At 43.3% G+C, this 24,314-nt stretch overlaps 1 protein-coding gene across 2 annotated transcripts in view; it reads right to left on the bottom strand.

The window, feature by feature from the left end:
• RFTN1 (raftlin, lipid raft linker 1) overlaps positions 1–24,314 on the bottom strand; it is a 115,808-nt gene that overhangs the window by 36,076 nt on the left and 55,418 nt on the right. For both annotated transcript variants that reach the window (XM_024197900.2, XM_024197901.2), the window contains exons 5-6: positions 6,913–7,348; positions 1,342–1,545 (exon numbers count right to left, since the gene is read on the bottom strand). In XM_024197900.2, the coding sequence (XP_024053668.2) occupies positions 1,342–1,545; positions 6,913–7,348 (640 nt within the window). The remainder of the gene's footprint in view (positions 1–1,341; positions 1,546–6,912; positions 7,349–24,314) is intronic.

Genomic DNA, 24,314 nt, shown 5'->3' with positions numbered 1-24,314 from the left:
AGCATTCCATCGTGTGAACTTTGGACCTTCTCTTTGCTGCTATTTGTTGCAGAATGAAAAATTAGGACTGACTGTTAATTTCCCAGTTGAATTTTAACAGGATAAATTAATTTTTTTGTGTTTTATCATTGGCCAAGAGACTTTTGCCAGCAGCAAAAGAGGAAGAAAACCTTCTGGCAGCAGTCCTTGTCTCACTTTGTCACAAACCTTGTGCCCCCAAATCAGTGCTCTATCCAGTGAATTACTACTGAGGAGTGGCTAAGCAAACTCAGTGAAGTCAGTAGAATGCGAAGGCACTCAGCATTCACAGGGTCGGGCCCTTATTTCTCTAGTCATGAGAGGACTACCACCATATTCTTCCAGGAAAGTTAGTTTGTTGTCTACGACTGGAACATTTTTTTTGTCCTAATATTTTCCCTCCCTTGGCCTGTCTTTTCCTTCCCATCCTTCCTGGGTCCTGAACACCTAAGTTAATATTGTCCCTCTCTGTAAGAGGGCTGAGGGCTTGACTTTAAGTAAAGCATTGTGGCCAACTATATTCTAAGTACTGGTTATGGAACCAAGAGAGAGGAGGGTTCAAATCCTGGCAATGATGCTTAATTTTCAGAACAAAACCACTCATTTCTTTGATCTACTCTTCTTACTGTAACATCAACAAAATAAATGAACCACCTCGCTTCTCCATCACACACTCCAGCTTGGAGAAGGCAAAGTAAAAGAGAGATTTATATGTACATTTTGTAATTTTGTGAAGTACTCAGGTGATGGGTGCTGCATAAGAACCTAGACAGACTGATTAAATAAAGGACAAACGGAATCAGTAGTGTCTTTGCAGTGACCTACACTCAGACCCAGAAGCAGTGTACAGCAGAGCAGTTTATAGGAAATGCCTCCCTTAGTTTATTTCAACTGCTTTAAAATGTTGAGATACTATTTCACGAGCTGCTGTGGGAGTGAAATCTACAAGTAATCTGCACGTATGGTATGTGATTCCAGAGTGTAGTTAAAAAAACAGACTATTCTTTGTTAAAACTTCAAAGATTAAAGATCAAAAACTGACTCGTGTAAATAAACTGATGCTATCTGTGTTTGCATACTTCTGTGATTGCAGAAGCATCTCTACAATGTACATAAAATATAATGCATGATCTCAGGGTTCCTCATTCAATCACCAAAGTATTTCCTGTACTTGGCTATTTCCATCACTGAAATAGGTTGATCAAAAACAAAAGCTGCTTTGGCTTATCCTAAAAACACCTACCAAATGTCTTCTCTTCAACTACAGTAAGCCCCTTAAAAGGAAAAAGAGTCACAGGGTAGTGCTTTCAGTAAATTCCATACCATTTACCATTCCAAGGCTGAAGATGGCGTTCACCAGCAAGCCTCCTTTCCTGAAGTGATCTGTCATGTGCTCCAGCCAATTTGCTTCTAAGCTGTTGACAGTCTGCCCATTCCTGGAGATCTTCATAGGAATCATCACAGTATAGTACTGGCTGCATCTTTGTTGGGTCTTTGGCTTGTTGAAGATAGCAAATATTTCCATTGCTAAAAAAAAGTTTTTAAATAGTAATACTATAATAAACATATTGTGATATTGTAATTATTGTTTCCTATTATAACTATCATAATCAGATCCTTCCCCTTTTGTCTGCTTGTCTTTCTATTGTAACCCTTCAGAGCAGGGTCATCTCCTTTACGTGTTTATACAATGCCCAGCACAACAGGGTCCCAAATCCTGACTGGGACCTTATCATAATATAAATATTTACTAGTTGTAATATGGAACTCCCTCTCAGAGGGACAGTCGACCAGCATAAATAAATAACATAGTAGAAACAAATGAGTTTTACTAGTAAAATTTATCATTGTAGAATATATTATTAGCAAATTCACCAAAATTGTATAGTTGATTGCCTTTGTGTATGTGCCACAAAGGAGATAGCTACTAACTGTGATATCAAGGACATAGCTCAAATCTGAGATCTTACTGCAAATTTAGGGCAAGTAACATTTCCAATGATCTGACCTTCCACTAAAGAAGTAAATAACTTATTTCGGTGTTATATGGCTGCACACACAAATGGCAAGTGGGAGAGCCAAGATCAGGAATGCACAGTGGATCAAACAAATATGGAGGCCAAATGGGTCTGAGAAGAGGCAAAGCAGTAAGAGATGAGTAGATGAATAGGAAGGAAAAGTGGAATTGTGAAGATCCCAAAAGATGCGGACATTAGCTAGCTACTGGTGTGTGTGATGTAGTTTCCAGCCCACCTGAGGAGCGATGAATTTAATCTCATCATTAGGTAAGTCTCTGTAGACAACAAAATCACCACAGAGATCTGCAATATTGGGGCTAAGTGGAAGCTAAAGAGATAATCAAAATTCCCAGGCAGGAAGAAACATTAACTCAACAGTAAAACTTCTAAAATGAAAAATATTCATATATTGTTATTTTACAAATTAGTGGCCCGATTAATGGACTAGTGAAGTCAATGGTAAAGCTCCCATTGATTTCAAACACAGCAGGAATGGACCCCAATTGAACTGATTTTTTTTTCAAAGGAAATAAAAATAATAAAACATTCAGGCAGCCCATTAACTTGGAAGTATCTCATATTATATTGTAAAGATAATATCTTCTAATCCGAGGTGTTACTATGAGAGAGTCACTCTGACAGTTCTTTCTCATGGAGGCCTCATCGTGGAACTAAAAGAACACAAAGCAAACAGGGACAATTTAGAGTAAGTCACTACTGTGAACACAGATGGTGGAACTGGGTTCCATAGGATTACAATGCCGATGACTTAGCTAAAGCCTGGTTGAAGTAAGCATGGTGGGGAGCAAAAAGCGAATGAAGGCTTAATCAAGTATAGAGAGTGTACCTCAGAGAAGAGCTCAGTACTCTCTCTATGTAAAGGAAGGTTGGGAAACAACAGCTGATGGGTCCTGGAGGAAGGAGATGCAGAGAAGAGACATATCTCAAAATTAATACCATCAAGGGGATGTTAACAGGAATTCACTCACTACACACCACTTGTTTAGAAAGAACAAAGTGATGATAAGGTGACTCAAAAGGGTATAATACTCAAAAAAGCATATAAACAGAGAACATAAATAAAATAGGAAAGATGTTAACTATCTGGAGATAAACTAGGACATGATTATTAAAGGTAGAAATCAATGGAAAAGGTTTTTGTGGATATGATAACTATAACACTTTTAAACTTGGAAATAAAGGGAAGTAGGGAGGTAGCTATTTTGATTTGGTTTTGAGCTGTGCAGGTCTGATCGTACACACATTTGTGGTTAACTGGATTCTGCCATTGGCCTTAATAGGCATTAGTCCAGGCCCTTGATGACGTGAGTGAAAGTGTAAATGTAGGCAAACAAACAATAGCAAGAAAAATCTGATCTGGTTTGTAATCAGAACTAACTTGATACCAAAGAAGTCCTGTCTACACTTGAAAATAGACCATTGTTGACAATGATTTTCAGCGAAGTATAAGAAGATCAAAATCCTCTTCAGTACAGTTTCAGAAAGCATGGTATTTTCTGAAATGTTACTCAAAATATTTTATCCTGGTTACATGTACACTTAAAATCATTTTCAATCCAGGTTTGGAGGACCCCTTGATGAAAGCCACTGTCAATAATGGTTCAATTATTGACAGGTATACAAGCAAAAAGGACAAAGATTCTGAATTTCAAAAGAAATAAGAGAAGTGAGAAATTCAGTAAAGAAAAAAACAGAAAAGAGAAATGTTCAACTACTACTACTATTATTTGTGTAGCTAAGTTGGGGGTTGTCTCTTTACAGGTATAAAAATAAATATGTTGGCTCAAGAATGTAACAGTAGATACAGATAATAAAGTCAAGAGAACAACTTCTACATAAGGGGAGATTAGCTAGGTGACAAAACAAAGGCAGGTGGGAAAAGCACTGGAAGAATTTCTTGTGCGAAAGTACTGTATGCCTGTGAGTTGTATAAAACATTTGGCAATACATACACATGGGAATAGAAAAAGGTCAATGTGGATAAACAAAGACATTCAAAGAGTAATAAAAAATGAGAAAAAGTCATGTGGGCTTTACAAAATATTAGGCAAAGACACAGATCAGCTAGTGTAAAAATGACATTGTAAGAGTGTAAGAATGAGAAACACAAAGGGTTCATTTATATTGCAGCTGGAGATGTAATTTCCAACTCAGGTGGACATACACATGCCAGTTTTGATTAAGCTAGAGTGCTACAAGAGCAGTGTAGCTAGAGTGGCAGCAAAGGCTAGCTGCCTGACTACAATCCCATCCAAGACCCTACATAAGTTCTTGAGTGGACAGCCTAGCCTGCCGCCCATGCCGCCGCGGCTACCCTGCTGTTTTTAGCACACTAGCTCAATCAAAGCTAGTGCAGGCATGCGTACACAAGCTGGTAATTATACATCCAGTAACAGTATAGACATGCCCTAAATTAAATAATGAAATAAAGACTGCACAAACTGTAACAAATACTACAACCATTTCCGAAAGATGAATTCAGAAGAAGAAAAGTCCAAGAGAGAGCAGAGACTGTCTGGTGAAAGGAAAGGGAGACAATGCAAAAATTATGCAGGGATTCAGAGTTCACAAGGAAGGATGAAGGATTGATGCCAAATTCATTTTCCAGGGGAGAAAAAGGAAGTACTGAAAGAACTCACGATCACTCAAGAATAATAAAGAAAATCAGCTATATGGTGGGGATAATATATTTGGAAAAATCCAGCTACAGGTGAGATACTTCATAAAACTGTCTTCTCAGAACCCCATTCTTGGAAAATGGAAGCATTACTCAACCTGTACACTGGCTGAGAAGTACTCTCAAATCAGAAAGCACTCAGAGAAAGAAGTTCAACAAAGAAGGTCAGCAGAGACTGAGAAACTGAAGATCTTGTCTAGTGAATCAGGAGCTGGGATGAAATTTTTGGGGGTTTCCAGAAGGCCTTAAAATAAGTTCCACAACTAAAAGTTTCAGTACAATTGTCAGAAAGCTGAGCACAGATGAGCTATCTCAGAGTCCAAAGATAGATGGAATTAGGGAATGGAAACCATTTGTGACAGACAGATAAGTGGTGCCCTTCAGGAAATCAGATTGGAACCGGTTTTTCCTGACTTTATGTATCCAAAGACCTAGATAAACTTCACAATACATTGCACAGACTACAAGAATGGGCTCATACAATTCAGTGTAGAAAAGTGTAAAGCTAAGGAGAAAATAAAACATGGGACATGAGTATTCTCAAAAGTACTCTTATGTAAGAAAGAGAGAGTAACTTGCCTGGCTGAACTGGATATACCCCTTGTTTAGAAGCAGTTGCAAATGCAAATACAATGCTGAGATGCATAAGGGTCTAATACAAATCTGGATAAACTATTCTAATAAGAGACAAATGCAACCACTTTGGGATCTACTTTGGATAAATCTGGCTGCTTTACTGTCCCACAAACAATGAAGAAAGTACAGTAAAAGGTGGCCAGTTTGATTCAGGCCCCCTCAAAACTTAGTTATGTAAAAATACAAATAATCAGGCCAATATTCTATGGAGGAGGCTAAGAAGTCGCTCTCACTGTCAGATACAGAATCCTAAGAGGAATAGAACAGTTTGGACGAGCTCATGTAAAATATAAGACATGGGAATAAACTACAACCGAGGAGATGATGGTTGTGAAAATAATTTAGGTGGAATTTCATTATATAAAGTAATAATTAATACCAAATGGACAACTAAGCAAAACAGTATGAGAAACTAGTGTAAAAAGTGTTTTATAAGAAGCTAGACAAGAAAAGGGAAAATATTATAAGGTCTAATCGTTAATCATGAGATTCAATTCAGAATAATTTGGGAAAAGGTAAGAGTAAACATTTCCTTCCCCCAATGACACTGTGCTTCTAAATTGCTCTAACCCGTGTCTTATTTGTAATTGCAGGTGAAGCTATTGAGTACCCCACACAGAAGTAAACAGATCAAATAGGGAGTCTGGTGGCATCTCCCTGCCAAGATTTTTTTTTTAAGTGGTGCAAAATGGCACATTTAAAGTAGAATGTGCAACTAGAGGACAACAAAATGGACACGGGAAAATAGTTTATGATGAACCACCCTCCACTAACAAATACATGAGAATAAGAAGATGAAAATGATCAAGTGTAATGAATTTATGAGAATGAACATTTACCATGAATAACTACCCCTTCCCTCTTACTGCTATCTGACCCTGTCCTAACTGGAGATCTGCAACTACCATCTCCGCCTGTCTGACAGTCTATATCCTCTGTGTTCTCAGAACTCTTGGGCTGGTTTATTTTCTGCTATCTGTTCACCTACAGTGGTGCCGACACACACTGAAAGGGTTTGAGGACTGTCCCCCATTTGTGACTGAGAACTGTAAAGCCTTCTCGGGCACATTATCATCTTTTCAGATGGGGAAGTAGTAGATGGAAATCAACCAAGCTCAGGAGCTCTGAGGACTTCAATACCACAAGAGGGAGCAGTAGCAAACAAACCCAGCTGAACAGCAAGCATATGAACTTTCCACGTGAGAAAGAGGCAAAAATAAGTTAAAGAGGGAAGCCCAAATCTGAGATGACAACTGCCCCCTGCAAACGACAACCCCACTAAAATAGCACAGAAGGATAAACCTAACTGGTCACAATGGAGTTGCACCTGATCTTTTATTGCTCCTATGAATGCCTAAAAACTTATGATTAAATGATCATGAAGCGTGCAGCCAAGTTGAAAAGTGGGTTAAAAGGTTTTATTATCATAGTGTGCATCTTTTCCCTGTTGCAATGCTACATTCACTTTTCCAAGATGCTGTGAACATAACAAGGGCAGTTTAAAACTTGCTTGTTCATATCAGAGGTCACTACAGTACTTACTTCCAGGAAGTGGTTCTGTACACAATGCTGATGTGTCGCTTTCTGCTACCCCTTCTTGATTGTCTGTTGCTTCTCTGAGTCTTGGTGAAACACTTGGGCTCTCTCCTTGAAACTGCTCTCCATTCTCCCCTGCAGAGTTTAAGCTCAGATGCTCAATAACTGGTTCTTCCCCTCTTACATCCCCACTGAGCTCTACACTCTGGTCAGCATTTTCCTCACTTGGGGCTGGTCCACTGCATCCATTAGCATCATCTGCTTTCTTGCTATCCAATGAAGCATGATCCTCTGAATAGTTTGATGTATTTTTGACATCTTGTGGTTGTGCAGAGTTGTTAGCGGTGGGTGCCACAGCAGTGCTGGCTTGGGAGTTCACCTGGGAACTGTACTGAGGTATAATTCCAACAAACTTCAAGCCTTGACTTGCTGCATCTTGAATCTACAAATCAAAGGAGATTATGTTTTAATTTGCAAGTTGTCTTATAGGACTAGACATATTCTGAAAATAACACACTTAAAGGGAACTAGCATGTAATTTTAGTATTTCATCTGCTACTATAGGAAAATTCTCATAATTAGCTTTACATAAAATGTTAAATTCTAGAGAAACAGAATGACAAGTTCTTTCAACCGTCTGTGAAATGTGAAAATGAAAAAAGAAAGAGAAAGGCCTATGCAATGACATGCACATTGTATTTCTTCATTGGGAATGAATATCTGTGTTTGAAAGGCTTTATTTATGACACATTACCAGATGTAGCTTTGCCTAACCCAAGTTTTATAGTGCCAAGTTAAAGACACTTGGAGTTGAACAACACTGCATATTCTGCTCCATAACAGAATGTTGTGTACTCTGCTTACTCGATGGGTATGCAAGTGAAAGTCCCACAAATTCCCTGGGCTACATATACATCTTTGTTAGCCCCTTATTTTAAATTGAGGAACAAATGACGAACTTTCACATGATGAGAGTATAAAGAACAAAGTTACTGTAGTACCATTTTAGAATTTGAACTAGTTCTAGAGATACATTTGGAGTAAAACTGTCTGTGTGGATAAACAAAGAAACATAATAATCAAATTTAAGATTTATTTATAATTCACAGAATCATAGAAGATTAGAGTTGGAAGAGACCTCAGGAGGTCATCTAGTCCAACCCTCTGCTCAAAGCAGGACCAACACCAACTAAATCATCCCAGCCAGGGCTTTGTCAAGCCAGGCCTTAAAAACCTCTAAGGATGGAGATTCCACCACCTCACTAGGTAACCCATTCCAGTGTTTCACCACCCCCCTAGTGAAATAGTGTTTCCTAATATCCAACCTAGACCTCCCCCACTGCAACTTGAGACCATTGCTCCTTGTTCTGTCATCTGCCACCACTGAGAACAGTCGAGCTCCAGCCGTTTTGGAACCCCCATTCAGGTATTTGAAGGCTGCTATCAAATTCCCCCTCTTCTCTTCTGCAGACTGAACAAGCCCAGTTCCCTCAGCCTCTCCTCATAAGTCATATGCTCCAGCCCCCTGATAATTTTTGTTGCCCTCTGCTGGACTCTCTCCAATTTGTCCACATCCTTTCTGCACTGGGGGGCCCAAATCTGGACGCAATTCTCCAGATGTGGCCTCACCAGTGCTGAATAGAGGGGAAAGGACAGTTACAGTTTCCGTAACTAGTGTTCTTCGAGATGTTTTGCTCATGTCTATTTTACAATAGGTGTGCATGCTCGCCACGTGCACTGGTGTCGGAAGTTTCCCCCCTAGCAGTACCCGTAGGGAAGCGCCTCTAGCAACCCCTGGAGTGGCGCCTCCATGGCGCGGTATAAGGGGCGCTGCATGCTCCCCCCACCCTCAGTTCCTTCTTGCCAGACAACTCTGACAGAGGGGAAGGAGGGCGGAATGTGGAATAGACATGAGCATCTCGAAGAACACCAGTTAACGGAAAAGGTAACTGTCTTTTCTTCTTCGAGTGATTGCTTATGTGTATTCCACAATAGGTGATTCCAAGCTATATCTGTTGGAGGTGGGTAGGAGTTCACAGATTCTCAGGATGGAGCACAGCCCTGCTGAACCCAGCGTCCTCCCTGGTTTCAGAGACAATCGCATAATGCGAGGTGAAAGTGTGAACTGAAGACCAAGTAGCAGCCCTACAAATGTCCTGGATGGGGACATGGGCCAAAAAGGCGGCCGATGAGGCCTGCGCCCTAGTCGAGTGTGCCCTCACAATTGATGGCGGGGGGATTCCCGCCAGGTCATAACAGGTACGGATACATGATGTGATCCAGTTGGAGAGCCGCTGAGTGGAGATCGGCCGAGCCTTCGCGCATTCAGCCGAGGCGATGAACAGCTGTGAGGACTTTCTGAACAGTTCTGTCCGCTCCAGGTAGAAAGCCAGAGCCCGTCGCACATCCAGCGTGGGGAGGTGGCGCTCCTCACTGGACACATGGGGTTTGGGCAGAGGACCGTCAGGAAAATGTCCTGACCCGTGTGGTAGGCGGAGACCACCTTCGGGAGGAACGAAGGATGTGGACAGAGCTGGACCGTATCCTTATGGAACACCATGTACGGGGGCTCGGAGGTCAGGGCCCTGAGTTCCGAGACTCGTCTAGCTGCCGAGTCGTAAACAGGTACACCTGGGGAGTTCCCCATTCTTGGGTGAAGAGACCACTTGTGCTGAGAGGAGAAGTCCCTGCACAAGTGATACGCCCGCGAATTCCGGGTGCCCAGTAGGTGGCAGGTCTGTAGGCAAATGTCGTGGGCTATACAGAAGTCCCACAGCCTGAGGGTTTCCTGGCAAAGGGCAGAGGATCGGGCCCCGCCTTGCCTGTTGATGTAAAACATTGAGGCCGTGTTGTTCATGAGAACCCTGACCATCCGGCCCTCCGGGTGCGAGCAGAAAGCCATGCACACCAGCCTCACCGCCCTGAGCTCCTTGACGTTTATGTGGAGGGCCAGGTCCTGCACAGACCACAGACCTTGAGTCTGAACGTCCCCCACATGGGCTCCCCACCCAGGTCCGATGCATAGGACACCAGTTCCATCGACGGGGGCCTGCCTCTGAACGGGACCCCGTGGAGCATGTTCCCCAGGGAGGACCACCATCGTAGGGAGGCGATTACCAGTTCGGGCACAGTGAGGACTTTGTCCATCCTGTCTCTGATCTGGGAGAACACTGAGGCCAACCAGAGCTAGAGGGGCCTCATCCTGAGTCTGGCACGGCGGACCACATACGTTCACGCCAACATGTGACCTAAGAGCTGGAGGCATACTCTGGCTGTTGTCACTGGAAACCTTGTGACCATGCCGATGAGCCCCTTCAGGGTCTCGAACCTGCCCTGAGGGAGGGAGGCTCTGGCCGACGTGGCGACCAGGGCCGCCCCGATAAACTCTATGCATTGTACCAGGACTAACGTGGACTTGGTGTCGTTTACCAACAGGCCCAGAGTGACGCACGTGGACAGAAGGAGCGCCACGTGATCCCGCACCTGCGACCGGGAGCTGCCCTTGACCAGCCAGTCATCCAGATAGGGGAAAATCTGGACCCCCCGGTGCCTGAGGTAGGCCGCTACCACCAACATACACTTTGTAAATACCCTGGGGGCAGTGGACAGGCCAAACAGGAGGACCATAAATTGGTAGTGCTCCTGCCAAACCATGAAACGGAGGAAGCGTCTGTGCCCCTCAAATATATGGATGTGGACGTACACGTCCTGCAGATCAAGGGTGGTGTACCAGTCCCCGGGATCCAGGAAGGGAATGATGGAGGCCAGGGAGACCATGCGGAACTTGAGCTTCACCATGTACTGGTTCAGGTCTCACAGGTCCAGGATGGGCATGAACCCCCTGCTGGCCTTCGGGATAAGGAAAGAGCGGACGTAGTACCCCTTGCGTTTGAACTCCACTGGCACCACTTCCACCGCTCCTAGGCCAAGGAGCCGCCCCACCTCCTGCTTGAGCAGAGCTTCGTGAGAGGGGTCCCCCAGGAAGGACAGGGGGCAGAGGGTGGTTGGGCGGGGTGGAGGTAAACTGGAGGGTGTAACCCCGGGAGTTGGTGTTGAGGAACAATTGGTCCGAGGTCAGCCGCAACCACTCCGGGAAGAAAGCACACAACCAGTTGGAGAAGGAAAGCTTTACTGTGGGTGGATTCCTGATGAGAACTGGCAGGGCGCCCCCAGGCGTCCCGTCAAAACTGCTGTTTCCCTGCCTGTTTGCCCTTGGAGGACCCAGGCTGGGGGGGCAGGCCAAGAATGCCTCTGCAGGCGTTTCTTATAGCCCCGTGACTTTTTATAAGCTGGCTCATATTTAGAGTGGTTGGCCTGGGCGGGCACCTGCTGCGGCTTAAACTTAGGTTTAGCCGGAGCCGAAACATAGGGGCCCAGAGTCTGAAGCGTCGTGCGGGAGTCTTTCAGGCCATGCAGTTTTACGTCCGTCTGTTCCGCAAACAGAGCTTTGTCATCAAACAGGAAGTTCTGCAGGGAGGTCTGCGCCTCACTGGACAGCCCAGACAGCAGGAGCCACGACGCCCTTCTCATGGACACCGCGGAGGCCATGGACTGCGCGGCTTTATCCGCCGCATCCGACACTGCCTGCAGGCTTGCCCTGGCAGCCACTGTACCCTCCTCCACCAGTGCTTTGAACTCCTTCCTGTCACACTCCTGGAGGAGTCCTCGAACTTGGGGAAAGAGCCCCACAGGTTGAACTCATACCGGCCCAGGAGAGCCTGATGGTTTGCCACCCGTAACTGGAAACTCGAGGATGAATAAATTTTCCTTCCAAATGAGTCCAGCCTCCTTGAATCTTTATTTTTTGGAGTAGGGGCTGGTTGACCCTGCCGCTCCCTGTGGTTGACCAACTAGACCACCAGAGAATTAGGGGCAAGATGGGTGTATTCATGCCCCTGGGTGGGTACAAAATACTTGCGTTCCGCTTTCTTAGAGACGGGGGCCAATGGGGCTGGGGTTTGCCACAGGGCATTTGAAATTTTTGCCACCCCCTCGTGGAGAAGGAAGGCCACCCTGCCCGGTACCGAGGCGGACAGTATGTTAAACAGGGAGTCCGAGGGCTCCTCGACCTCCTCTGCCTGGAGGTTGAGGCTTGAAGCCATCCTTTTTAATAGTTCTTGGTGGGCCTTAGAGTCCTCCTGCGGGGACGGAGGGAGGAGAGGCCGTAATTGCCTCATCAGGGGAGGGCAAGGAGGCCGGCACCATACTTTGCATACCCTCCAGCACCGGAGGTTCCACCACTTGGTTGGTCTCTGGGCATGGTGCCAAGGATGTACGTCCCACCGACTCTTTCCTCAGAGGCTGAGAGAGGGAGGCTGATGGCTCTTCTGAGGCTCCGGCCACTGAGCAAACCCCCACCAGGGGCTGCGTCGGGGGCCATGGTGCCCACTGGTACCATTGCGCCGGCCACGGGGCCCAGTGCTACTGCACCTGCTGTGGCACCAGCGGAGCCGGCTGTTCAGCCTGGCTGGCCTGACCCCTCGATGGATGGCTACGAAGGAGCCACAGGCTGATGTACGACCTGCCACTGTCCCTGGACCAGGAGAAGCATTGGCGATCCCGAGACTGCGACCTCGACGTGGAGGACCGGTACCATCGGTAACAGCTGCTCAGCGATCGGCTCCAATGGGCGGATCTGTGATGGCGACTTGCTGGCAGTTGATGCCTGGGGCTGCGGAGCAGTGCCGTGGTGGGGTCCTGGAGCGAGACGACGAATAGGAACGGTGTCGACATTCGTGTCGCGACCGGCTACAATAGCCCCTCTGAGATGAGGACCCGTTGGTGTTCGCTCCTAAAGGCAGAGGGGTGCCTGGAGTCTTGGTCAGATGGAACCCAGCCAGACAACCTGATGAGAGTCAACAGTGACCCACGTAGACTACGCATGGAATGGACGCTGAGCGGTGAACCACGTCGGGAACGTTCCCTCGACCATGACTGGTACTGAGTCGGGGGCGACTGCGGAGATCCCAGCGGCGGTTTGCCTCTGGACCACGGGGCCAACACTGGCGGTGCTCCTGGTACCGGCATGGACATAACGTCCCGGGCTGCTTGCAGGGCCTCTGGACATCTGGGGAAGCCTGCTCCGAATGGGCCGGGCTACTCCGCTCGACATGAGTCAAAGGCCTAGAGGTCGATGGGGATCGAGGACTGCCCAACACGGGTCTAGTCTCTGCCCCAGATTTACTCCGGTGCCGCGGTGGAAAAGGCCTCTTCTTAGTCTTCTTGGTGTGCCCCGCGGACAGGGAGTGGTGCCGACAGGTAGATGGTGCCTGGGGGACTGCCAAACACCAACATCGCGGTGCTCGGTGCCGACTCGGAGAGGTGCGCCGGGGTCGGGGTCAACACCGACTCCATGAGGATAGCCCGGAGCCTAATGTCTCCCTCTCTCTTGGTCCAAGGCTTAAACGACTTGCAAATCTTGCAGGGATCGCTGAGATGAGTTTCACCCAAACAGCGTAAACAGTCTGTGTGTGGATCACATGGCATCAGGCGCCTACAAGTGTCACACGACTTAAAACCCGGGCCGCGGGGCATGCCCCAGCCCGGGCGCACTAGCTAAACTAAACTAAAACTAATTGAGTACTAACTGCAGGTCACATACACTGAACAAACAAGAGATCTGGGGGACGAGCTACAGCAAAGCTGGAGCAGAGCAGTTCCGAAGCACCTTCACTGGTGACAAGAAGGAAATGAGGGTGGGGGGAGCGTGCAACACCCCTTATACCGCGCCATGGAGGCGCCACTCCAGGGGTCGCTAGGGGCGCTCCCCTATGGGTACTGCTAGGGGAAAAACTTCCAACACCAGTGCACGTGGTGAGACCGCACACCTATTGTGGAACACACATAAGCAATCACTCGAAGAAGAAGAATCACTTCCCTCGATCTGCTGGCAATGCTCCTACTAATGCAGCCCAATATGCCGTTAGTCTTCTTGGCAACAAGGACACATTGCTGACTCATATCCAGCTTCTCATCCACTGTAATCCCCAGGTCCTTTTCTGCAGAACTGCTGCTTAGCCAGTCAGTCTCCAGCCTGTAGTGGTGCATGGGATTCTTCCGTCCTAGGTGCAGGACTCTGCACTTGTCCTTGTTGAACCTCATCAGATTTCTTTTGGCCCAATCCTCCAACTTGTCTAGGTCACTCTGGGCCTTATCCTTACCCTCCAGTGTATCTATCTCTCCCCCAGCTTAGTGTCATCTGCAAACTTGCTGAGGGTGGAATCCATCCCATCATCCAGATCATTAATAAAGATGTTGAACAAAACCAGCCTCAGGATCGACCCCTGGGGTACTCCACTTCTTAAAATTTTATATAAAGATGAATGATGGGAAAGTGTAGGAATGAAATTGCAAGAATGCAAGAACGATAATGAGACTGTACAAGTAATAACAAATATATATCAATGGTGCAGGAAGTAACAGATGCAAGGTCCAAGACAGAGCAGCAAGAGGCTGTTGAAATTCTCCTCCTAGTTACACAGGCACAATCCTACTGACTCAAACTCCCACTGACTTCAATCTGTTTGCACCAGTAGAATTGAGAGGAGAATCAGGAGCATAAGCTAGATCAGGGATCGGCAACCTTTGGCACGCGGCCTGCCAGGGTAAGCACCCTGGCGGGCTGGGCCGGTTTGTTTATCTGCCGTGTCCGCAGGTTCGGCTGATCGCGACTCCCACTAGCAGCGGTTCGCCGCTCCAGGCCAATGGGGGCTGCGGGAAGCGGCGCGGACAGAGGGATGTGCTGGCTGCTGCTTCCCGCAGCCCCCATTGGCCTGGAGCAGCGAACCGCGGCCAGTGGAAGCTGCGATCAGCCGAACCTGCGGACGCAGCAGGTAAACAAATTGGCCCAGCCAGCCAGGGTGCTTACCCGGGCGGGCCGCGGGCCAAAGGTTACCGATCCCTGATCTAGACTTTTAAAATGTCAGGGAGAGAGGAGACTGGTTGCTAATTCATGCATCAGAGTCCCCCCTGGGAGAAGAAAGACACTAGTGGGTTTGTGGTGCACATTCTTAGTTATTTTGAAAGAAAAGGCCTCAAAATATAGGAGTTCTTCAACCTCAGGCTAATACTGTGTTTTCAAGGCAAATAATCCAGCAGAATCGGAGCATCCTGGTTATTCTCTACAGTTGTGATTAATATGAACCTAAATAAAGGCAGCTCAGGCTTTTCAACTGCCAATGAAAGAATGAATTATCCAGTGAACCCATCACATTAGTTCTACCGCACTGGGAAGTGAGGTGGGTGGGGAAGAAGTTTGAGATATTAACAATTTTATTTAACACTAAAAAATAAAGAAGAAGCTCATTTCTGCATTTTGCCCCCACCCACAGACATTTTTTATGAATCATCTATTTCCTGAGAATCACATTACTGTGCTGAATATATACACAACCTACAGGTGACATCTGATCAACACAGAGAACTTCCTCTTTCAAACCATTGGGATTTTTCATGTTTAATTAACTTTTAAAGAGTGTGATGGTAGGAACTGAAGCATGGTTCCCCAGGAAACAGGGTGACAGTCAGCAGGACGAGTTTGCAGATGGACAGGAGCTGCTGACTGGAGTGGGGCTCATTGCTAAAATGGGATAATTACCACAGTGCAATCTCATCTCAATTAACAGGAAAGTAAAAATGCTATTACAGTGGCCTATTTAATAGAAGAAAGCCGGACAGCATTAGCGGTCTCTATAAATAAACTGAAGCATGTTATTTGTATTGGGCTAGAAGAAAGTCAGTGTGTGACTGGCTTGCTCAGTTGATCCAAGTGCATGCAAACGATATGATGCACTCATAATAGCCTAATGTGTCTGACTCCTTGTTGCAATTTTACAAATACTTGTAATACACTCATTATTAGCAAGTGTTACAAAGTCTCTTCATCTTCCAGTGCTAATCTAAACTGCATTTGTATAGTAGAATGTCAGCTCAGCTAATTATAGTAATTTAACTAGTAGGCAGCTGCCAGGGTTTGAGCACAGTACAGGGTACAGTACAGGGTTTGAGCACAGTACATAATTTACTGGTCTTGGAACCTTGGCTGTCACCCCATAGCAGGCTAACGCACACTGTGCACTGAATTACAGCAGCATTCACAGGTACTGCAGCAATGTGATAAGATTTCAGCACATCCAGAAAAGGTGTTTGTTCTTAGAAATATCTGTTCTTGGAAAATGGCTCTTGTTTTCAGAAGGGACAGAGGGGAACTGAGGATGGATTGATATTCTCATCATGATCAACCTAGGATTGTAACCATATCGTAGGGACTGAAAAAATCCATATAGAATTTATTTCAAGGCACTTTACAAATAAACTATTCAGCAGTAAAACAGTAACCAGGATATAGTGCCTTGTTTCAAATCCTGTTGTACATGGTCCCAATAAAATCAGTGGGGCAAGCATCTAATTAATCTCAATGAGGCAGGGATAGTGTAAGTGTTACACTAGCAGTGCAATGAAAGGTATAATACATCAGCAGATGTATCATTTTACTGCAATAATGCTTCCTCCCCACTCTCCACAGAAACACGTAGGAGCTGACCCTTGGCACAAATCAAAGAATCAACTCCTAACATTTTATATTTCCAAAATGAGGCAGTTTTTATTTAGAATTTGATTTTATTTTTAGAATCCTACCTAGAGCCCTAAGAAATGTAGGTTTTGTTGGCCTAGTGGACTAATCAACTTAAGCCATCTGCATGGAGTCTTACAACCTCCGTGCCATGATTGGACTAATGCATTTTCAAACAGCTAGTATTTATTGAAATCTCTCATATTTTGAAAAGTTATTACTGCATTTATTCAGCAATTATTTTTCAAATGTAAATATCTCAAACATATATATATACATAAGGTCATTGGGGTTTACCATGCTCACCCTTATTTTAAGTTTCAATTACACACTGAACTTCATTGCTTAAATTTTAAACTATTTTTTGAAATCAGAATGTTTATGATGAGTTCAAGCAACTTGCAGCATAGGTTCTGTTTCATTTTATTTGTTGTTTTTTTAAAAATAGACAATCACCAACTTCCCCAACCCCCACTTCTTTTGAGGCTGAAACCATGAATGCCAAATTTCAGCTTCAATCACTGGGAAGCAGCTGACAGTAACGAAAAACCAAGCTTTGTAAGCAATATACTGGAGCTGGTGTGGGTGATAATACAAGATAATCTGAAGTTTGATGCTTCCTAACAAAGGTATTAGAGTTGGTGACAGGACATAAGCAAGCGCTTGGGGGAAAGCCTGAAACTTGTGCTACTGATTGAAGTGCGTGTAACTTGTGCAGCACATCTGCTAAGCTTTTTTTAGGTCATTTGGACAAATTACTTTACGAATGTAAATGGCCTGGTTGTAGATGTAAAAGTAGCATTCACAACTGCTTCTGTAAGGACAGTCAGGTACAAGCTTCTCTCGCAGGCTGAAGACAAATCTTCAGCATTGCCACCCAGCAAGTTATCAAAAGGTGGAACATGCTTTCTTGTTATTTTCTACCATGAAAACTACTTGGACAGTTACATCTCTTAAAAAAAGAAAAGAAAGTGCTGCATGTGCTAGAACTGCAACTTTTCTTCATCACAAAAAGTCAAATGTAATAGTAAAAGGGTAGCAAAGCATGCTGCTGTTTTATATTTAAGAAGCATGAGGCAGATCAAATGAAAACTCTCTGCGAGTACTTACTAGAAGTCATACAGTATGCTTATAAGAACAGAGCTCTAAAATAAATAAATAAATAAATCTCCCCAACACCATGAGAGGTTGTGCCCAGAAGCTGTGTGACTACATGGAACAAAATGCTTGTAAGCCAGCTGCAAAATTCTTTGAAGAAATGCAGATTTTTTTAACCCTTCAAGGCATCATACAGGAAATCAAATCTGTTCCAACATACCAGCCTTTGAGGAAAATATCCCAGCAAATGCACAATTTAGAATCAACGTGGGGTAAATACATGTAGTGAAGCTGGACTGAATGAAAAGAACACTATTTCATTTTGGCAGGCTAGTGCTGAAAGTATTCCAGATTGGACAAATATTACAATTGGTTGTCTTTATGTGCCAATCCACAGCACAAATAGTGAAAGGTCCTTTTCATGTTATGTTCTATTGCTAAATGAGAAAAACAAAAGCATAAAAACACAAAAATTGCATCTGTACAGCATGCTGCAGCAGAATGAACTCAACATAACAAAAACTTCCCTACAATACATGCTCCAGATTGACTGAGGCTTTTATTAAAATTTGTTGCGTTTTTGAACATGTTATACGCACATTAGCCTTTAATTCTTGGAATTTTTCAAAGGGAAGCTCCAATAAGATAAAAAAAGTATAGAAATTTCTTGTTTCATTCCTCGGATACATACAGAAACATTTCTAGCACCTTATAAAGCATTGTTTAGTTGATATGGGCCATTATAATATGGGCTGGTCTACATACACAACTTATTCCTGTTTAACTAGAATTTTCAAACCAGTTTAGTTCAACCAGTGTAAATCCCTACGTGGACACATTTTAAATCAGTTTACAGCTGTCTTATATTAATGGATTTGCACTGATTTAATTACATCAATTCTAAAACAGGTTCTGTTTAACCAGGTGCAAGTTTCATGTGTAGCCACAACCTATATATTTTTGGAATTTAATGCTGCCCATGTAATTTGCTTCATATAAATGGCATTTTGTCTTGAAGAAAAACAAAACAAAAAAAAGACAGCTTTACCCATTGCTGTCAGTAAAGTAAGTGGCAAATCTCCCGTGGACTCAAGTGGGAAGAGGAACAAAACCTTCATCAAATCTCTCCTGTAATTACCCAACTTGGAATTTGGCCAGGACACTTTGACTAACACCTCCTAACACTTGTGAAAAGCATCAAGGATTATTTCCTAAATGGTTGGGACTTTAGTTTTATGCCTCAGCTGAAAAAAGGCATTGTCAGCAGCACAGTGTAGTGTGGCCAAACACAATGCTAAGGCAATAGATCAGAGTGCCACCTACTGAATCACTTGCTGAGGCACCTGCGATTTCCTTGGAGATCTCCTATCTAATTACAGACCCATCCCAACTTTGCTTTTAAGATGTAGTAAAATCATATCTCATGGTGGGATAGCTGATTTACAAAATTCTATTTTCAAAAAATAATTTGAGTTACAGGCACCAAAAACCATCACAGAAATCCAGATTTTAGGGAATGGGGGCATTGTTAGTTTTATAAATGAACAATTATAAATGGATTTTTTTCAAATTATTTAAATGAAATCCCCTGGCAAGTTTTTTTTGGATTGTATATTTATAACTGCATTATCAACTGTCAAATAATCTCTGATGTATAATGGACAGGGTGACACCGCTGTCAATACAGAAACATGACCATTACAGATATAAACACTGAGTAGCATACTATTTTTTTGCCAGTTTCTGTAATTGTTCACAATAGCAGTCTGTGCATTTCTCCCACGGGCTGACATTTGCGGGTCAAACATTTCTTTCAAGTTCAGAACAGTATTTCATCTAAATCAACAAGCACGGAAATTACAGCAGAGCAATTTAATAACGAAAGCCCATCTCTTGGAAAGGTCTTTCAAGCACAAGTTCAGTTGATTTTAATAAGACTAGTGTTCTAAACTTCTCTTAACTTTTTGATGCCAGGAGCTGGAATTTCTTGGCATGCATTCAGAGTAAATATACATTGTACTAATGCCACCAGTATACTCTAATTCGTCACAGCTGGCAATGTTTCTGAGGTTGAGACTCCCTGGTGACTTAGGTAATAATTTTTCAGAAACTAGTCATTACAACTGAGTGATTATTTCATTAAGGCTTTATAGACTGGTTTGGTGTATGATTCATGTTAGAATAAGGTGCCCAGTGAATGTAGTAGCAACCAATTAAAGGGGACTGTTGCTAACACAAAACAAACAACAGAAAACATTTACAGAGAACAGATGAAGCAGAATTCCATTTGAACAGAGGAAAAAAGTCACTCTCTAGTAACAACCCACCAATTTCCCACAAGCCACGTGCATTAAGTTAGGCCTGTAATAAGTTCAGAGACAGAAAGTTGCTACTTAGTGCTGCTGATGAGAAAATACATTGCACTAGAAACAATGGGTTGGTCAAATTTGGTCAAAAGATATTTAAAAAAATCAAGTCTAGGCTGTCCCAGTTAATAAAATAAATATTTCTAATTTTCTATAACAACTTCAGAGCAGGTATCATACACCTAATGTACATAAAGAAGCGAGCCCATGGTCATCTCTCAAGTCCCTGTCACAAGTCATACAAATGTACTTTGATAACTGACATACCCTCAAAGGTCTTGAGGCAAAGAGGACATGCTGGTGGGGAGCAAGGAGAATAGTATGTACTGTATGTCAGGAATTGGTATGAAAATGCTGTTCTAGGCTACAGCATTACAACTGAATCACTCCTCATTGGGATTGATTGGTGCATATTTTATCATAAATACCAAACCTCTCCTTTTTTGTCACCTTGGTTTCTGTATTTGTTTCTGAAAAAAAGATATTTACAATTAAAAGCAGCTTTTAGTTAGTCTTGGACATTTTCTGTAAGTCTGCTATCCTCATGCTCATTTCCAAAACAGAAACAATAAGCCAGGCTTTAAGGCTCATTTTAAAATAGGCCAAGCACAGCCAATGGCACGAAGGAAGATTTTTTTAGTTACTTCTATAGCCACTCAGAAACAGTGTTAAACTTTATACTTCCAACACTTTTGCATCCTGAATGTTAGGTTGCAGAAAGTGAAATCTCACTTACTGTGACAAAGTGCTGGGAGCTAGCACCTACTGCGTTCTGGGCGTGGGCAGGCGCAAGCCCACCCACAAGCTGGGAACTGGCAGGTGAGCCAGCACTCTGATCACTCTGGCACTAATTCGTTTCCCCAGGGAGGTCTGACTGGGGAATGTAATGTAACTGGCAAATCAGGCTGGCCGGCTAGGTGAGCTAAAGGATTAACTAGCCCATCAGATGGGGACTGATAAAAAGGCACAGGAAGGAAGCACCGGGGAGATGAACAGGGCTAGCTGAGCTTAGGCTGATAGAGCTCTTGGGGAAGACCCTCTGTTCCTGCCAGGCCCCAGGGAACGGGCTGAAGGTACAGGGGATGCTGTAAATAGCATTACTGCACAGGACTATAAAGGTGTGGGTGGTGGGACCATAAACAAACTACAAAATATGACTATCCAACTGGCAGAGTCTGAGCAGGTTTCTTCTGATTCCAGAGAGCAGGGGCAGAATGCTGTCCTGTTACACTTAGCAAATGGCAAAAAGACACCAGCTCAATAGTTTTATATTTTATTAATCTGAAATACTATATCAGGTTTTCCAGATGTCCAACATATGGTACATTTCTGATGGGGATGTTTCACAGCTGAAGTTCTCTTTTCTGTTACAGAACCTGCACCTCCATACATCTTTATTTTCCCACTCCTTACATTCATCCATTAGATTCTGTATTTTTTTTTAATCAGAGGAGTCAGATTCAAGGCTGTGCTCAGATGTCAAAGCTACAGTTGCTTTCTGTCTGAACTACAGCGGCAGAGGGTACCAAAAGCAAAACACTGGAAGGAGGAATTGCATGCAACAACGCACGTAACAGTAAAACACAAAAGCGATTTCTGGCCTTGGAATACTGATGTTGACAAGTTCCTCTGTTTACACAGGAATAGCTAACTTCCCTCTACACTTCCAGTTAAAATCTAAGTTTTTCAGCTAATGAACTTTGGAATGAAGTAAAATAAATGCTCTTAAACATGCCTCTTTGCAGGATGCTGTAAAAACAACAACAACAACAACAAAAACAGGTGTCCAGCTACCAGAGCCCAAAAAGGAATGAGTGATGAATACACTACAAATTCTCCATCAACTCCTTCAATCTATTTTCTAGAACAATGAAATGGCACTAAAAAATGGGGCTCGGTGGGGCAGTGCACAAGCACCTTTCACTTTACATTCCGTCTTACATCCACATCAAATCGAGTCTGATGATCTCATGTTAGGACTGAAATTATACCCTCAAATATGAATGTGTGGCTTTGGTTTGTGGCAGTAGGATCTCTGAAAGCAGGAATTTTTCACTTCACAAACTTATCAAACAATTTAGTATGACTGGCAATTTTTGCTCAGCAAAGGCTCCAACCTTAGCAGCCCCAAATAACTCAGTATCCTGTCAAGCAAAACTTCCACTGAAATCAAAGGAGATTTGCTTAAGTAAGCACTGGGTACTGAAATAGTAATAGGAGTTGAAAGTCAAGATTATGGTACAATAACAGAGATCAGGGATTTACTCATCTCAATACAGCTCAACCATGCTGTCGGTGACCTTGCCTGAAATAAGATTCTTCTGAAATTTATGGTCCTAGCACCAGTACAAGCTCCATTAGAGCTAGCAGTGGTGGGAGAACTAGTGGAGACTGTCCACAAGTGTATATACCACTGTGTCTTTAGAGCAGAGTTGGATGACATAATTATAAGAATTCTAGTGGCTACTGTAACCCAGGGCTAGCATGGGTGCTAGAACTTCAAAAAAAACCCACCTCAACCTAGCCATAGCCTTACTTTGTCTAAGATTTACTCTTTAAAACTGGTATATAGCTGGAACGTCCTCCAGGCTTCAAGCATCCTTCTCCTCAGTCCCCACCAACATCTGCATACACTTTAACCACAGGTCACTTTGGATAAATCTTACTAGTGACCTACTGAAGGTTTGTTAATGGCTTGATATAAGGCTACAGATCTGTGACTGTAGTTTTGAAGTCTGAAAACCGCCTTGAATCTGAATCTTCTGTTAAAAAACACCGTTTCTAATGGGTGAATATAAATAGGGAACAAGTAAAGATTTATGCAAATACAAGTTTGAAAATTGATTTCAACAATCATGTCAGCTGGCTGAATATGATTCAGTGGTCAGTGTATATCATGACAAACTGTGTTCTATGCTGGGTTTACTCATAGTCAGTTGACACAATACTAAACGCTGACTTAGTGTATCTTCATTGTCCAAGCTGGGAAAAACACAAAATGTAAAGTGTAATGGACATAAATTAGATATTACAAGTTGTCTTAGTTTTAGGGATCTACAATGTTATTTGAAGGAATTAAGTGTTATTTTTAACCTGAGAATATCAGTCTAAAACCATACTTGCTTTCACCTAACAACCATTTAGTATTTACAGTAGAAGCTGCAGTTCAACAGACTGAACAATTTGCCCATACCTTCCTTCAGGACAATACCAAATACAAACAGATCTACTGTTTCCAAATATTTTCTTTTTTTCCCAGACAACTACTGGAACACTGAAGCCATAGGCTGTATATTTTACAACATCTATTTTTACCCTGGTCAAGAGGATGACCCCAAAATCTGCTGGGGCAAAGGATTCCAAAAGCACATCAAGGCCCCTGGGAACATCATGAAAATAGTTTTGTGACATTCATGGAGCTTATATCTCAACACCAGAATTAAATGGCTGAGTCAAAAGAACTCACATTGAAAGAAGTTTAACCAGGAACAGATGTTCCCCTTCACACTATACTGCTTAACATACAGTATATGTGATTTTTCACCATACTTTGTTTTACATATTCTTTCAAAATGTTAACAAAACACACTTCAACAAATACCATTATTGCAGCAGACAGCATACAGCTGGGCCATTGCTGTCCAGTTTTAACCCTTGCTTCTAGATCATATCTACACCAGGAATCCAAATTTTAAAAAAATTAAGCACTACTCTGCACTGAAAACATGCAGAAAACAAAGTTGGTCTGAGATGGTTTTCATTACAATGTGTTACAGAAATAAATGTATTGTTCTCTTGTACATACACTTGAGAACGAAGGGAAGTTTTTTCTGAAGGATGGAAATGATTTGAAAGAGTTTCAGATCACATATAGATAAGTAATCCCTCTGGGTAATAAATGATATTCTAGAGGGGTCATTTCCCAACCATTCAAGTACATTCAGACTGTTTATTCATTTGAAGAATGACCCCTATGACCAATACTCATGGCCCAAATTCTTCTCCCTTTCCATCTTTTATTTCCACCTGCTCTGCCTATCATCTGATAGGCTCTGTAATAAATTTCTAAACAAAAAGCATATCAAGAGTGCCAGTTTAAACTACAAAATAATGTTTGATTTTTTTTACAAAATATTTTTCTACTGAGCTTTGACAGAGACAATGTACTCAGAGAATACAGGGAAGAGCTCTGTGTACCACTATGCAGCAAACCATCAACAGCCCAGCAACAGCATTAATAGACTCCAAAAATTGCCATGTCCAGCTATTCTTTCCTGCTGAAAAGAGGGTTAAGTCCAAAGCAAAGTACGTACTAGCAATGAAGAATTAGAGATGTGGAATAAAAGGACCCAAAACTGGAAGAAATCAGGAAC

Source organism: Terrapene carolina, unplaced genomic scaffold (assembly GCF_002925995.2).
Source record: "Terrapene carolina triunguis isolate 2854851 unplaced genomic scaffold, T_m_triunguis-2.0 Scaffold84, whole genome shotgun sequence".
In the NCBI taxonomy this organism is placed as follows: Eukaryota; Metazoa; Chordata; order Testudines; family Emydidae; genus Terrapene; species Terrapene triunguis.
Note: the sequence above shows the minus strand (reverse complement) of the source record. Positions and strands in the feature narration are given on the sequence as shown.